Source organism: Dermacentor andersoni, chromosome 4 (genome assembly GCF_023375885.2).
Source record: "Dermacentor andersoni chromosome 4, qqDerAnde1_hic_scaffold, whole genome shotgun sequence".
Taxonomy (NCBI): Eukaryota; Metazoa; Arthropoda; class Arachnida; order Ixodida; family Ixodidae; genus Dermacentor; species Dermacentor andersoni.
Genome location: NC_092817.1, coordinates 84,612,557 through 84,629,272, shown reverse-complemented (window position 1 = coordinate 84,629,272; position 16,716 = coordinate 84,612,557). Strand labels below are relative to the sequence as shown.

The following is a 16,716-nucleotide window of genomic DNA, read 5'->3' as shown; positions in this document are numbered from 1 at the left end:
TGCTGGCCTTCAATGAACCTCTTTGATGTCAACTTAAGCCACTGGGTACGAGCCAGCAGGTGCGCACCGCTCTACAATGAACGTATTTGACGCCAACTTGGGTAACTATGTGCCGCTGCGAATTTGACCCTCTCTACAAGGACGAAAAAGATACTTTAAATTTCTGTGATGCTGAGCGGAATCGAACCCACGTCACAAGGGTTCCTGCTTGCCGGCACTGGCGTGCCACGCATTTCGGAGGCCATGCGCAGGCTTCGCGGCGGCGGCGCTAGATGGCGCAGAATCATTTTGGGGAAGCGCGAAAGGGGAGTCGCCGCTGCAACACACGCCTCATACATAACCCGCTTTGACGGTGGCAATACCTTCTGTCGCCATATTGATTCAATGGTAAACGCATCGCCGTCGATAGTCATCGTGAGATGGGTTCTATCAGATTTTATGTTTCCGCATACCGGGCGTACATGTGTGTGTGTTTTCTGTATCTACGCGCCCAAAGGAACGAAAAGGTACTTTCGATTCATTACTTCTGCAGCAGTTCATACAGTTGATTACACATTTTTGTTATTCACCCCGATGTGAAGCAAGATGCGTGCCGCCTTATATGAATGCGAAGAGAGCAAGCACACATGGGGCGCTATAACATAAAGATATTCCAAACTTTTCTATTCTAATTCTACAATCAGCCCTACGCGATTGGTTAAAAACTTTTTGGACCACCCCCACTTCGCCTGGCTGTCACGGGACGTCACGAAAACCGCGATAGCTCCCCATCTGATATGACGTATGTAGACTGATTATGCATGATTTGACCGAACAAAAGCAAAATAGTTATTTCTGATCGACGCCTTTTCGCCATTAGCCCTCGGCTATTGGTCAGAGGCTTTCGGGCTGCACCAACTTCACCTGCCTGTCACACGACTTCACAAAACCACAAAACCACCGCGTCAAAGTGACGTGTACGCGTTAAAGGTGCATTAATATGCCGAACAAAGCTGAGTTTCCTTCTGAATAGCCGCAGGCTGCCCCATTCCAAAAGGAATAAAAGATGGCTGCCGCCGATCGCCCAGGCACTGGCTACTCGCCCCTACCGGAAAGAATGGGTTTATTGGCGTATAACAAAACTTCTTGCGTAGCCGCGTAACGTTTTCGAGCACTTTCGGCACGCTTACGACCTCGTTCTGCCAACTCTTCTTTGCTGAGGATCCATTTTAGCGTCATCTTTAAGCTTCCGTTGCATGCCGCCGCGATTTTCGACCAGACACCGCGAGTTAAATAAGGGAAAGCGGACCAATCGCAGACGCCGGCACCACCCTCTTCGTCCGGTTATCGATTTTCACTGCAGTGGCTCGGCCCCATCCAATCCTTCTCCACTTGAGCGTGCTCCTCTCCCCTTGTCAGCCAATTAGATAAGACAAGCCGGTCAGCGTATGCAATGTTATTCGTTTTTGAAGCAAACGAAAGTGACCTACCTCCTATGAACGAGGAGAGCGTTTAATTGGTCTGTTCAAACAACCCTGCGGGTGACCGCCCGATGCTTGCGTCGGCGGTTACGCAAATTTGACGTCAGGAGATTGGAATCAAAACATTTTGGAATAGTTTTACGTTATAGGGTTCATGGTAATAAATCTGGCATACTACTTAGTACTTTCCGCTTCGCTCGTCTGCGTACTTGCCCAGTCATACTCACTTCTGCAAAACAGGTGTCCAGTGAACGAAAGATAAATATTGAATTGTGCCACATCAGTAGATTATGTATCTGGAATACCAAATAGGCCCCTCTTGACCGGAGAATTCGTTGTACAGCAGGATATACGTACTAATGAAACGCGAGAGGTGGCATTATCTATAAATTCCCACACCATTCCTTTATGACGAGGCGGATTTTGGCAGCGTCTCCTATGAGCAGGCCGCTATTTAAGAACGCTGTATCGCACCGGAAAGCAAATGGGAACTCCACATCGCGACTTTTACAATTACTTTGGCCCAGCGATGACGCAAACAGGAGAAAAATGTTTTGGAATTCTTGACGTCACAATGGCGTCATTGGCGCGGCGGTATGTGCCCGAAATCAAAACTGAAACTTTGACTTTCAATTTACTGCTCCATACTTAATCCTTTCACTCAAAAAGTGTGAAAACAAATGTTTTTGAAGAGCAATAGTCAGAACTGGTTAAACAGCTATCTTGTCTTTTAAGACACTTCTGTCTTCGCAGCACCCGTTCGATCCGTCACTTAGTGTCGCACAGGAATCCGTGCCTTACTTCGTCTGCAAGGAGAATTTCCCGAAGAGGCCATCCTTTTTATAAACATTTTACTAAGTCACGTCTGTATATATAGTTATATGTTGTCTGGTCGCTCATATCTGTGCGTCTCCTTATAGTGTCCGCATTTATGTGCTTCACTTCACGAAACCTACGTAACTGCTCAACGACGCAAACGTGCAAGACCCTTGCTGGCCGATGAGGCCTGTCATCTCGAGTATGCTGCGTCGTTTAGAACACTCACGCGACGCTAGCCATGCGGGAAACTAGCACAGTGGTAGCGACGCGAATGAGAGCGCAGCAAGCTGGGCCTCTCGAACGGCGTGCACCTTTGACAGTGAACTTAGAAGCCATATAGTTACGTCGATGGCTGCACCGCCAGCGTCTCACCCAGCGGGACGGCCCCTTGCGCTGCCACCGGACGTCGTGCCGCCGCCGACAGACGCCCACAGCGCGCGGCTTTCGGCGGTCCACGGCGAGTTCGGCGTCGGCCTGCACGGACCCATGATGGGACGCACGAAGCGCACCGCGGCCGGCATCCTCGGCCCGGACGCGCGGCGAGCGGCTCGGACCCAAGAGGGAAGCAGCGCTTCCGCTACCGGACCCATGGCGAGCTCGAACACGGGGCGAGGAAGCGTCAAGGACGCGCGCGGTGCAGCAAACAGCAGCGGCGGCGACGGCGACGACCCCAGGAACTCGGAGCGCGTACGGTGACCGATGAATGGGCAGACGCGCAAACGGCACTTTGTAGCGCTTTTTCAGGGTGTAATTACACTTCTGTTTGTGAAACAATCGTTCGAGGAAGCAATGGTTGATCAAGAACGGCCTCCGGAGCCCAGTGGCGTCGCGCTTGTTCAACGAAATCGCCTGCCCAGGAGGTACACTACCGATGTTCACACTTTCACAGCGCGGTGACGTCAGAGCACTGACAAGGAGACGTTGAAGTCAGGAAGCCGATCCCTGGTTTTTTTTTTCACGTCAGTTTCAAGGAACGAGTGCAGATCGGATTCTTCGTGAGCGCGAATCTCTCGATTCAGTAGTTCTCTCACCATAAACTGCGGCTCGAAGGAGTGTCCCAGTAGGCGGTGCAACAAATCACCACTAATCGCTAGGCGACTGACTGCGCTAGCGCGCAGCTCTCTTCGGGCGTGGATGGAGGCGCGCCGCACAGCAACAAGCAAGGGTCCGCGTTCGCAGAAGCAGGGAGCGAGTGGCTGCAGCTTCTTTGCACTTCGAGTCGTAGAGATAGATAGATATACACCTGCAGCGGGCGACAGAGCAGCGCGCAGACACACGCACCACTTTTCCTCCCTGCGGCGCAGGGCAGTTTTTGGGCCGTAAACTGGGAAAGTCGATGGCTCTCTTCCGGGGTACCGAGCGTGGCGCAAGCTGCTTCTCTGCAAAGCGACGAAAACGACGTCTTGAATAGCTGCGCTCAGAAGAAGACTGCGCGCGATGCCTTCGCTTCGATGACGCCTTGTGCGCGACGGCACGTTGGTTTCGCTCAACACGACACGGTGGCACCTCCAGCACCCACGGAAAACGACGCTACCAACCGCAACCACCAGGGCAACGACGACGTCAGCGCTCCCCGCGAACGCTCGACGCGACGCGTGAACGGGCCGGTTTCGGCTGGCCGAGGAGGCCGCTGGCCTTACGAAGCACGTGATGGCCAATCGCGACCCATTTACGACCACTTGCGGGCGTTATGCAAGCGCACCGAGGAAGCTGGCGCACGTCGGAGCATCCGTTGTGCCCCGATGCTGTCAAGTCGCTGTCGTGCGCGGCACAGATGCTACGCGACGCCCTTTGCTGCTGCTTGCACTTTTAGTTTTTTTCCTATAGACGCCACAGACACTTTTGCCACGTGAGAGTTCGGTCATCGGTGCCAAAGACAATCGAGCTATCCGTCTTCTTTCCCGACTCCTGTTGCCAGGCTGCATAGCAACGGGGATATACGCACAGCGCTAGGCAGGACTTATATATACTGTGCCCACCCCGATTTGACACTACGGCCCGGTTTTGGGTTCGCCATTTGAAGTCAACGACTATCCAGAAGTCAAGACAAATGGTCTTAGTGAAGCGTATACTTGATGGAGGCGTGACTCTGCGACTCCCTTGTGTGAGTCTCACAATAAGCACGGTGGATCTCAGTCACTTTCTTCGCCTGACGACATGTTTTAGAGGACGGCATTGAGGTCACCGAGTGAGAAGTAAGCTTTAGATGGGCTTGCAAACTCTTATGGAGCATATCCGCCTGCGCGCCTCGGTGAATCCTCTGTGTTTGAGGCGACGTATAGCAGTGAGGCGCAATCTATGGACTCGGCGAATGAAGGCGGTAGCCCGAGGGTGCGCAGGAGGCCGCACTTGGATAAGGGGGAAATACAAAGACGCAAGTGTACCGTGCAAATTGGGCACACGTTAAAGAAGCCCAAATCGCCCCCAATACGGTGTGCGACCCAGTCATATCGTAGTTTTGGCGCGTAAAACCGCAGAATCGCATTTAAATAAAATCTTAATGATGGTGGTTGCCTCCAAAATTTCTGAGCACATCTTTCCGTTTTTCTTTCGTCTTATTGTGGGCGTTTATTTGTTTTCTGAGTGAGGACGCGTAACACAACATAGTTTTCAGACAAGATGACACATATAGCAAGCGCAAACACAAAGTGCAACTCGCTATCGCAAGTAAAATTATGATTGCATATTTCCAAGGCACATATGACGCACGAGAGGCTTCGGACAAACGGGTTCATGAACCAGAGAAAACCCTAAGCATAACTTGCTATGACAAGTTTCGCTTTCAACGATGCATGATAGATGATATTGGGGGCGAGCTCCACCACTGGAAAAGCTGGCGCCACCGTCGGAGTGACGTGGCATGAGGGATCACGTGGACACAGCGGCCGCGTCGGCTGCTTCGGAAGCGCCGAAGCGAACTGAAAACGAATGTTTAAAGTGGCACTTGCGCTGCGGTTCTGATTAAGTGGTGAGGTTTTCCCGCCTGGTATCTATTTGACAGCATTTGAAAGTACTATAATAGGTAGTGGGTCTTTTGGGGGCGTGCAGCATGGTAGGCTACGGCTCGGTACCACAGTGCCGGACGTACGCAACGAAGCCCGGTGTCAGCCTTATTCACAGGTAACCGCCGGACAAGAAGCTGCATGAAGCTTGGCTCGCGAAACTTGAACCGGCAGAGAGCCATCGGCTACAACTCGTGTATGCAGTGTCAGGATTGGGGGCTCAATCCCATCGCTCGAGATCCGTTGCCAAGGTTGGAGTCCGGCATGAATTCGAAGGTAGCTGGCCCATGCCGTCGTCCAACTTAAACACGCTGAGGACGTTGATGAAGGGAAGAACTGCTTCTCATCGAGAACGAGGAAAATGGGTTTATTTACAGTATTTAAATCAGTCTAACATGACTGCTTAAGAAAAAGAGGGTCAGTCCAACATGACTGCTCAAGAGAAAGTGTGTCAGTCCAACCTGACTGCACGAGAGAAGTGTGTCGAGCATCCGCACAACAGCCGTTTTTAAACACTCGGTCCGCCGGCGATACAAGGTGACGCGAACGTTCGTTTACTCATTGTCAACTTGCCGCCGCCCCGCAAAACAGTTTACGTACACATCGGCACACACATTCTGAAGCCCGGCGCCGGCGACAGAGGGGCGCCGTTCCGCAGAACAGTTTACGCCCACACACACGCAAACACACAGGTGCGAAGGTCTGGAGCCGACGTCAGAGGGGCGCCGTTCCGGGTACCTCGGAGACATTCTGGGTAGCTCGTTGTCCTGCTAATCTTCGTCTTGTGAGAAGCACGAAAAGACAGCTTTCCCGCTGCAGCTCGCTCACGCGTGGCAGATCAGGTTCGTGCTGGAGAGCTCTGGCACAATAGTTCGCCCTCCGAACTCGTTCCGTCACAACGGCGATGGGGCTGGAGGATTTGCGGCGGTGTCAGCACAAAGCCCGCTTCATCGAACGCATCCTAGCTGAAGCGACGGAGAGTGGGGGATGCGCGTCTTGTCCCCCAGTCGTAATTGGGTGGCAATCCTACATTGCAGCTCGCCATTCTTAACAGCAGCAAGCACAGACGCGAGGAAGATTTCTGCTACGGCGTCGGGACTGCTATGTTCGGTGAGTAGCAGAAAACGCGCACTATGACGCTCGCCCGCGTCCGCTGCCCGGCTAATGTCATGACGCTTTATTTGGACTATGAACTTGTTGATGCTAGATTCTGGAAAGTTCACTGGAATGTAAAGGAAGCGGTAAGAAGCACATTAAAAAGAGGCTTGGCAGATGGTGATGTTTGTGTTATGAATCAATGTGCTGGATTACGAAAAAGAAGCAGTGGGGGATCGCACGCTGAGAAGACCGATAAGCATACAGTGCGACGCAACTTGAGAAATCATATTGAAACGTCCAAGATTTAGAAGAAAAAAGAAAGATTGAATCGTCGCGACAGCACATCACACTCGTAGGCGTCGAAGCCTCTGTAACGAAATTATTTTTGAACAGCTCTGATAGCGTTACGCAACAATGGTTGCTTGTGTATACGGTCAAATGCTCATATTCTGCGGCCCAAAACTTACCGCACGGTGCGAAAACGCGCTCCCAGCGAAAGCAAAACATTGTGCGCGGACATGCATGAAGACGCGCAGTCGGTCGGTGCGAACCCGTGCGATCACTGCATTGAGGCTTCATTCTGTTATGCTCCATTCGGTTATACAGACAGCCCACTATAAGAACATATTTCACATAGTTTGCTCTCAGCGTTTACCTATACTTTTCACGCAAGAAGTCGGTTCGGGAGACGACCGCGCGCAGTGGCATTCGCTGTACATATTCGGTAAAGAGATAGCGTCTGTAGACGATTCTGTGCTTCAAGTATTGCCCAAGATTATTGTTTTGGCAGTAAAAAACTTCCCTCGTTTTGAGAGTACTTACAGAAATGTCCAGGAGGGCTGCCGCGTGGTGTTTTTATTGAGCGCCGTATAAGCCAAACCTATGAGGAGGGCGCCGCGTTATCCCTCATATTATACGCAAGGGCGGCGCTTCCGACAGATGGCGACGCCGCAAGTCCTCGCCCTCAATATTCGCTGCATGTCGCGAAGCGTAGGTGAAGAATATGCGAGCCGATGCAGCTGTTTCAACGCTCATGTTGTAATTTAGGCCAAAGAGCGAGGGAATTAATGTTCTACAGATCACGTGCTTCCTAGCGAGTGCCGAGAATACGGCCAGCAAGCAGCCTTGAAAACGAAGGTTGCAAGGGCCCCCGTCGAGTACTCCAGAAAACAGCGCTCGATATTCCGCTTCTGCGTGGTCGATATTTTGTACAATGACTTTAAACGTCCGACTTGCAGACCGGGCGCCCGCAGGTAAAGCGTCTTTTCAACGTTCTCCTTGACTTCCACTATGAGTCACCTTATAGCCTGGGAGGCAAACCCATAAATCTACACATACAGCTCGTCGAATTAAGTTGAACGGTAAGGTAGAAAGATGGGCGAGTTGAGTTGAGCGTGTCATCTCATATAAAGAAACAAGAAGAAAAAATAAACACGATTCGGGGGCAGCATTTTGTAAGAATCGATTTCATTTTCCTTTCTTCCTTTCTATCATCAGTCGCGCCGAGTGGTTAATCTGTAACGGTCGATCTATATAAGCTTATTTATTTATTTATTTAAAATACGTTACAGGCCCTATGGGGACATTGTGTAAGGGGGGTTACAAAATCAAGGCAAAAAAAAAAAAAGAGAAAGTAAGCAGCCTTCTGAAATCTAATACAAAAGATACGCCTGAATGCAGGGCTCATCAACATTACTACCAAGATAAAACATGAAAAAGGAAGAACTGAAGTAATGAAAGGCCACGAAGGTCCACTTAAGAAAATAACACGAGTAAAACTTAACGTAAGGCACGAATACTAGAAAGTAAAATACACGAAAAATGAACAGATCAGGGAGTACAATTTTTAAAGGGATATTTCGGGGAAAAGACGCAATAAAGCAATAACATATACAGGGCATACAAGTGAACACGTGACGCAGCATAATATAGCAATTCATAATAGCGAGATAGCAATGCATCAACAACAATAAAAATATCGCAAGAAGTTCGAAGCACATTGCCAAGTGTAAGAAACAAGATAAAGTGATTTGTAAGTGCTATTATGAAAAATGCTCGTGTAGGAGATGACGAAATTTTTCTTGATCTGACTCGGAAGCAATGTGATCAGGCAGATTGTTCCACAAGAGAATGGCCGTAGGGAGTGCGGAAAAGTTAAAAGCATGTGTCGTACCGTACATGCGCGCAAAACTTAGCCGTGTGGCAAACAAGCGCATGATGCGGGGCCTTTGTATTACGCTGTTGTTTCGGTATTTTTGTGTCTGCCCGTGTTATAAGATGTTAAATTATGGAGTTTTACGTGCCAAAACCACTTTTTGATTACGAGGCACGCCGTAGTGGGGTACTCTGGAAATTTAGACCACTTGGGGTCCTTTAACGTGCACCTAAATCTACGTACACGGGTGTTTTAGCGTTTCGCCCCCCATCGAAATGCGGCCGCCGTGGCCGGGATTCGATCCCGCGACCTCGTGCGTATGTTATGAGAGTTCATGACGCACCTGTATGGAAGTGCCGGACCGAGACCGCGCCGCTTGTGTGCGCAGACGATCTCTTCGCCTCCCCTCTGATCCGATAAGCGCGGCTGCTTTCCTGTCAGGGACTCTGCGTCACGCTGATACGAGCGCACCGTTCGTGACCTGAAAGTATAGAGCGCAGCGTTTGCGTGGAACCGTTGCGAAAGGGTCAGCCCAACACGTACTCGTGCACGTGACAAAAAGAACGAAAGCAAATATACCTAGAGAGTATCGCCATGCATCACCATGTTCAATGGGTTTCTTTGTGTACGAGGGGCGATGCGCGCTCGGACGGAGGCAAACACTCGAACCGCGATCGGGCACTTGCTACGCCTGTATTGAAACAGCGCCGTCGCGATACGATATGAACGCGGCGCTTGTGTTGTCCGTTTCCCTCTCCTTGTGTCCCTGTCTGCCCAACTAACCTTTTTTTTTTTTTTTTTTTTTTTTTAACGTGCGATATCGCGAATGAGCCGCATCCCACATGCAGCCACGCTATCTCTAAGGGATGTCGCATTTACTGGATGTTCGACACGAGGGCAAAAGACTCGGGCTGCACTTGTGGTCTGCACACGATTGTGAGTAGGCCGAAAGCATAGCGTCTGCATTCGCAGAGCATTCCTGCATGGCGGCTCGTGTACAAGAACAAGCACCAGCGAATAGCGAGTGCGAAGATAACATTAGCGAATGCGGCTGACCAATGATAAACAGGTCCTACCAACGAAAAGTTTCGTGAATTCGGTTCCAGGCGGCCTGCTCTCATTCATGAAGCAGTCTGATTGAATAAACGTTTACTGAGCAGCGTCATACAAATTCAAGACTAATAGTTAAGGAAACAAGGAGTAAGTGCTTTTCAGGAAATAAAATGAAAATGAAGCGCGCGAGCGACTAATAATTTAATTGGAAAGGAGCGAACATATTGTTACGATTCGTATAGTTCATTTGCCCGTAGCTTTCCAATGAAGTGACTATTTAAGAGAGGAGTCAGCGTATGTTCTGTTTTGAGGATCATAGTCGTGTTGATGATGATTCTGATCATTCGGAACATGGCATCACAACAGAGAATGTGCAAAGAATTGGGTGGTTCGTACGAGTAAATACTTCCGGGAACGAATGAGGAACTGTATAAGGTAAAACTGGGAACAAATGACGATAGCGTAATTAAGAAATCAGACCAGATGAATGGACAATTACACTTAAAAGAAGTATATAAAAAAATGGTTCACCAAATGATTTAAACTGGAAGGAACTTAGAATTATGATATGGATAGTAAGAAAAACAGGGACCAGCATGGTGAACGTCTTGTACGTAGCTTGAATAAAATCACGCACAGCGTTTTTCTTCTCCTTATAAGCCTTCTTTATTTCTTCCTTTCTTTCTTTTCTGTATTCCTGTCTTTTGTGAGAGGAACCAAAGTCAGCTGAAATCACCCCCTCTTTGGCATTATACCAAGACAGAGCCCAAAATTTCGTCAATTTAGTCGCGGGAGCAGGTTGGGTTACATCCGAGGTGCATAGTTGGTCGTACGTCCTGTTCTAGGAATTACGTACGGGGATGGGGGGGGGGGGGGGGGGAGGGGGGAGATAGGTACGCATTTTTAGTTCAGGCCTATGAAGTGGTTAAAACACGAGTACATAGCAAAGACGTATTTTAATACGTGCAAACGTTAGACATATCCCTACACCACAGAGATATGAGTACCTGTTTGACAGTGGCAAGAATTTATACATATATACAGAGGAACCTCCTCGAAGAAAGCCATTTACTACACCGGCTTTTTCGTCTCTTCATGAATGAACCGTCCTACAACGGCTGCATTGTGTAGCGAAAAAAGCAAAATCAAAATGCGACGGCTGACCCATAGGTCGGATAGACAGACTAAGGCCGCTGCCGTATATCTGCAAACAAAACTGCAAGAAGCCCTACAAAAGCTTCTTCGCACCGAGCACAACCGGTATAGTACTCTAGACATCGGCGAGTTCCGTCATATTGTCGAATTCGCTATTTTGTCAGATCTTAATGGCGCAGAGGGCTGCTACGGCCTCTCTGATTGGCTCGAAATGCCGCCATTGAAGAATATGGCGGAATTCGCCGGTGTCCAGAATAGCACCCCCGGCTGGGCTGCGTGACTTGCGTGGCGAACCGACGAACCAGGCTAGATGATACCGTACTATGTAAATGCGTTTATGTGACAATACAATTATATCATCATCATCATCATCATCATCATCATCCACCTGCAGCCAGAAAAATCTACTCCTCCTCCTGTGATCTTCAGGCGGCTAAAAAATAAAACTGCTTATGCGCTATAGCGGTCCCAAGTTTGCGTCATACAGTGTGCGGCTGTCTGATTACGCAGGAGGCTGTTCTATGTGCTGTTGCGCCCGGCGGTCCTTCAGAGCGGGGGATGCCACCCCAGCGACATGCAGTTGTCACGCCCCATCATTCACTTCAAGGCAGCTCGCTTGAAGATAGCAACGTCGTCTCTCCTGACCGTCACGAATAGCCCTGTAGAATAGTTAAAGGCTACGACCAACGCTCTGTGGAGGTCACTTCGTGAGTGCGACTACAAAACTGCTGCGTGAGACTCTCTCGGGCGGCGGCGCATAGCGGCCGCGCACGCAGGAGCCTCGAAGGAACAGTTCTCACTCGTCGGGGTTCGCTTCAAGACTGAACGTTTATTTTACAAAAGACATCGCAGTGACTAGAAAAGGAAGAGAAAAGAAAATACAAAATACGACTTGTCCGTTGGCCGCACCGATGCCTTCGTCCTTCTCGGAAGCGCCGGCCATTCGCGCCCAGCAGGCGGTCCGCCGAAAACACGAGGCACGGATCAGGTTGCGGGTCGAGGCGCCGGTCGGGACACCAGCCCAGCGGGGCGCCCCCTCGTCCGTTCGCCGGCTCCCTCTTGGTGCGTCGCCGGGCCCCCAACCACGGTTGCAGGAAACGCGCGACGGTAGCTACCAATTCTCAACAAGCCCATCCATAACGGCCGTTCACTCCGCGACAGAACTCCGGTCACTGATAAAGCAATTATGGGAAACGAGCCGACGGCCTCGTCAAATGGGATGTGGAACGTCCACGCCGGAGATGAGGTCTGTGCAAGGCTTCGATTCTTCACACCTGTCAGCCGCAGAAATTGGCACGACCATGCCGGAGACGGAGTCAGTGTACGATTCCAGTTCCCCTGTTTGTGCCCAGTAGCCGCGTTTGCATGAATGCGACAACTGGCGCATCGCATCGCTTCACATCAACTTTCTAGCGCATCGCATCCATGTAAACGGGCCTAATGCGCTAGGAAATGGCGTCACATTCCAGACTGAGGTGGATTGAGACGAGTAAGTCGACTTTCGCAATGCGTGTAAACGCGATCGCATCGCATTAGGAATTCTGGGAAATTGAATGTGCTGCTGATCTGCTGCGCTCGCCGAGCTGCAGCGTGGCGTGGCGCCGAGCGCGTCTGAAAGCGCTGCTTTACCTTCTACACGCTCGCCGAGTTGCGGCGCGGCGCCGGAAGCGTCTGATGCGCTGCTCCGCCTTTCGATGTGCCACACCGCGCGCGCCACCATCGCACCAAGGGTAATGCGCTACATGTAAACGCTGGCGCATCGCATTACTCGTGATGCGATAGGAAAGGTGATGCGCTACTGGCGCATTCTGTCGCATTCATGTAAACGCGGCTAGTGATGTGCGTGTGTTGCGATAAAACTCCCGTCGGAGGGAAGGGGCAACAAACCTCTGGATTGGTTTGAAACATGACGGTGACTAACAGTCACCTAGCCTGCTTTACTTTAATCAGGTATGCTACACCTGTTTTTCATTCTAGTATTTTTGTATACATCTCCCTAATCATTTTCATCCTCCAACTTTTTCTATCTATCAGTACCACTGCCTATGCAACTGCTACATGGCGTGACACCTGGCGTTATAATATGCAACTACAATACAAAATTTGCACGTATCGACGCTATGTGGCGCGCATCTCACATCGCGACAGGTGGCACGATACGATGCTAATGAAGATCATTAAGGTAATGATGAGGAGAAGAATTTGGCATCCTTTTTGAAACGTCCCGGTGGCAGTCACCTAGCCTGTTTGATTTAATCAGGTAAGCCTACATGTCCTTTATTATAGCAATTTTTATACATGTCCATAATCTTCTTTTTCTTCCTCAAGACTTCTCTTGTACCTTGTACCGCTACCTATGCAGCTGCTACATGGCGTGCCACCTGCTGTAATAATATGCAACTTCAATGCAAAGGGCACACGTATAGACACTAACGGCGCGCATCCCACATCGCAAGTAGCACGATACGATGCTAATGATGATGATGAGAATTTATTGGCGCCCCCTTCCGAACGGGGCAATGACATAGTCACCTAGACAGTTTGATTTAATCAGGTATAAATGTTCTTCTTTCATTCTAGCATTTTTGTATATATCTCCTTAATCGGTAGGTTGTGCCACCAAGCTCTTGCTATTATACTGCTTAATGCGCTACCTAGGTTAAAGAAAAAAAGAACACGATGAATTCCCATAACTAAATTTTCTAACCCCTTATTGCGAACTTTGTTTTAGTACATCTCCGTTATTTTTTTTTTTTTGTCGTTTCCCCACTTTTCTTTCACCAATCTTCCAATCGCCTCTTGCTAATCTCTATTGTGGGCATATTTAGTTTCCCCCTGCTCTCACTGAACCCAAGGGCTTCAGGGAGGCCAGTGGTGCTTAAATCTACCGCTGGGTAGATATCTTCGCATTCTAATAAAACATGCTCCATCAATTTCCTAGCTTTACCGCAGCGCTTAGAGCTTCTCACTATAACACCTAGAGGCAAATCTGGCGCAAGCGCCTATGGAAGTTTCCTAAGGGGCGCTGTGCCGTCATGGGAATGACGGTATATGTGTCTGCGAGGCTCGTGTTGGCTGGTGTTGTACGAGGCTTCGTCTAAAACGTGGATATGGCTACACAAATAACGCGTTCTCAAAGTAAAATCTGCATAAATGTTTCTATTCAAGCATTTTACATCTTTCAGTGAAGTTTACTCACCTACAATGCATAACCAAGCGAAAAAAAGCAAGAACAGACGACAAACTGTTACAAAGCGAGCGCGAATCTTGTCGTCTGTCCTCCAACTATATAGCGGCCCGCTGGTACTTCTTACGTTTCGTGTAATTGTACATGCAATAACAACTTCTCATAGTTAAAATAGTTAAACAAAACATATTTTTGTGTAATAGTAAAGCTAAAACAGTTTTTTACGTGCTGTTTTAGTAGGAAATGAATCATTGTGACGGACGGAACGGTGCTTGCCAAGCGCGTCTTCAAGGTGTCCTGGCCCCTCGAGAACGATGCCAATCCAAAATCACAATATACCGGCATTCCCATGCATACCACATCGTAGCAGCGCCAGATTTTCCTCTAGGTAATATAGTGAGAAACTCTATGCCGCAGCAAGCAGATGGTTCTTCTTCCTTCTTATACCTCGCTATATAGGTGCGTGTTCTAAGGCATCCTGATCTCGCCTCGAAAAGTAATGAGCTTCCCTTTAAGTTAACATAAATTGTTTCTTTCCTGATTTCGTTTTTTCCTCTTAAGTAGTTACTCATGGCAGGTTTCTTTTCCATTGCCGCACCCATGAGATTAGTTCAGCCTCTCTGACTTTCCGCTGGACGTTCTTTGTTACTGTGTTGCTCACCCTATACATACAGGCCGCACACTCGCTGGTAAGCTTCCTAGTTCTTTTCCTCCAATGCAACTGCTACATGGCGTGCCACCTGGTGTAATAATATGCAACTGTAATACAAAGTGCTCATGTATCGACCCTACGCGGCGCGCATGTCACATCGTGTGTAGAGTTATTGTATGTGCTACCGCAGGTACCTACGGTAGCATATACAGTAACTCTAATCGTGTGCCTCCTTGAGCGCTAGGACATGTTTAAAGGGGCTGTTTCGGCTGCAAACCCGCAAGCGCTGGCGTGGCTCAGTTTGGCAGGGACCGCTGGTCTCTGCCAGACCATATATCAGCTTAGTTGGAGCCTTTCTCAGCGACAAAGACTTTGGTTACCAACTTATTATACCCCTTAGCTACCATTGTGGCCGAATTTGACATCAGCATCAGATTTCGTGGTCGTGTGCCATTACGCTGCCAGTCGGTTCAGTGCCGATCGTGCTTTGCGCTAATACGCTATCTCTAATATGCGCGCACTTAATGGCGCGGAGTGCATAGAACCGGTTGTGGTTATTTAGTCGCAGTCTGGTTACTCTTTCGGCTACGTTATGCCGCCTGCGGGCTGAGTTGGCTGCTTTATTTATTTTTTTTTTTTTTTTCTTTTTCTACTCTTGATGTTTAAGACACGGCGATCCTTGTGAAAATAACGGACTCGGGGAAATGACCCGCGTGGTCTTGGCGCATAAAACGACACAATTTAATTTTGTTTTTGGAAATAATCCTGGCCTAGCTACTTGGTGCCCGAGGAAACGACACGGAACAGGATATAATGTGAGAGAGGGATCTCACGGAGATGGCTGCACAACGAGTTAATGCATGCTCAGAATGCGCACAATTGTCTCTCTGGCGCTCTCTCGAGACAGTTGACCACTGATAGATCTAATTAAAGCGCATCCAGATGTGTCTTCAGGTCTTTTACAATTTTCTGTTCTAGTAACAGGCATGGTTCAGTACAATTTCAACATCTGTTCTCACAAAAGGCACGTTTGAGACAGCTGGCAACTGTAGTTGTTTCGGCGCGCTGTTAGCTTGAGTTCCTGATGGTGAGGTCTGGCTGCACCATCGTTGCTTCAGCTTCGCTTCCGCACCTGCATGCGTGCGTGCGGCGGTACGGAGGACGTAGCTGCGGCAGAGCGAAAGCGTTTGTGTAGAACTATGGCTTGTAGTAGGGGAAACCATGCTTCGTGCAGCAAACCATGGCATAAGACTCTTAGCGTATACAGTTGTCAAAAATCAACGTAACTTCACAATTACTTTCGTTCTTTTTTTTATTTCTTTTCTGAATCGTGTTAGCGCTTTGTGTTTATGACTTTACCAGCCCACCATGTTATTTATTTATTTATTTATTTATTTATTTATTTATTTATTTATTTACTTATTTACTTATTTACTTATGCTGTCAATACCTATCGGGATCATATGAGGAGGGCATATACAGAACGGGAAAGGCACAGTATTGATACAGCATGCACAGAACGCTTTGTAAATACGCAATAAGGCTGGTTAGTATAGTGTACAATCATTACACAAAAAAAAGAAGAAATGAAGCAACGATACATTACACTAACTCAAGCGGGTATAATGGGCTATGACCTTCCGCTGCCGAGCACCCAGGTCCGCAGGTTCCATCTCCATCGGCGCAGGCCGCGTTCCAGCGAGTTCGAGATGTACGAAACGCGATCGAGAAGGTAAATGACGTTGAGAGACCAAGATCACCGAGTCCAGCTCAGCCACTCAGCTCGCGGCAACTTCCTATACTGTTAAGTGAAATCTCGGTCGATGGCACAACTCCCGGCGGCGATAACAAGCGCGCAACCGCACGACGCGGCGCCATTCCGCGAACGAAAGGATCCGTGGTGTATACGGACGAGGAGATTGCGTCACGCGGGACGAGCATCGGCGCGCGCGGGCGATATTTCGCGAGAAATGTCACGTGTGGCACCCGACCCCTTCTTGGTAGACGTCCAGGAACAGAGACACGCGAGCATTGTCGCGTATACGCGCGTATCCGGTGTGAGGGTAGGCGCGAGCCGAACGTGCGGTTGCGCGACACTGCGTGCTTCTTCTGTACATTAGCCGCCCGCGCTCAAC

The 16,716-nt window shown here is 49.2% G+C and overlaps 1 protein-coding gene across 3 annotated transcripts in view; it reads right to left on the bottom strand.

Annotated features, from left to right (window-relative positions):
- The window catches only part of LOC126536425 (choline/ethanolamine kinase), a 136,537-nt gene that overhangs the window by 105,301 nt on the left and 14,520 nt on the right, over positions 1–16,716 (bottom strand). Inside the window, exon 2 of one of the 3 annotated variants that reach the window (XM_050183379.3) lies at positions 8,878–9,015. The exons of 1 other annotated variant lie outside the window; for it this stretch is intronic. In XM_050183379.3, the coding sequence (XP_050039336.1) occupies positions 8,878–9,015 (138 nt within the window). Of the gene's footprint in view, positions 1–2,651; positions 3,847–8,877; positions 9,016–16,716 lie in introns of those variants that run through there. One more of the 3 variants, XM_050183376.3, reaches the window with a different exon arrangement.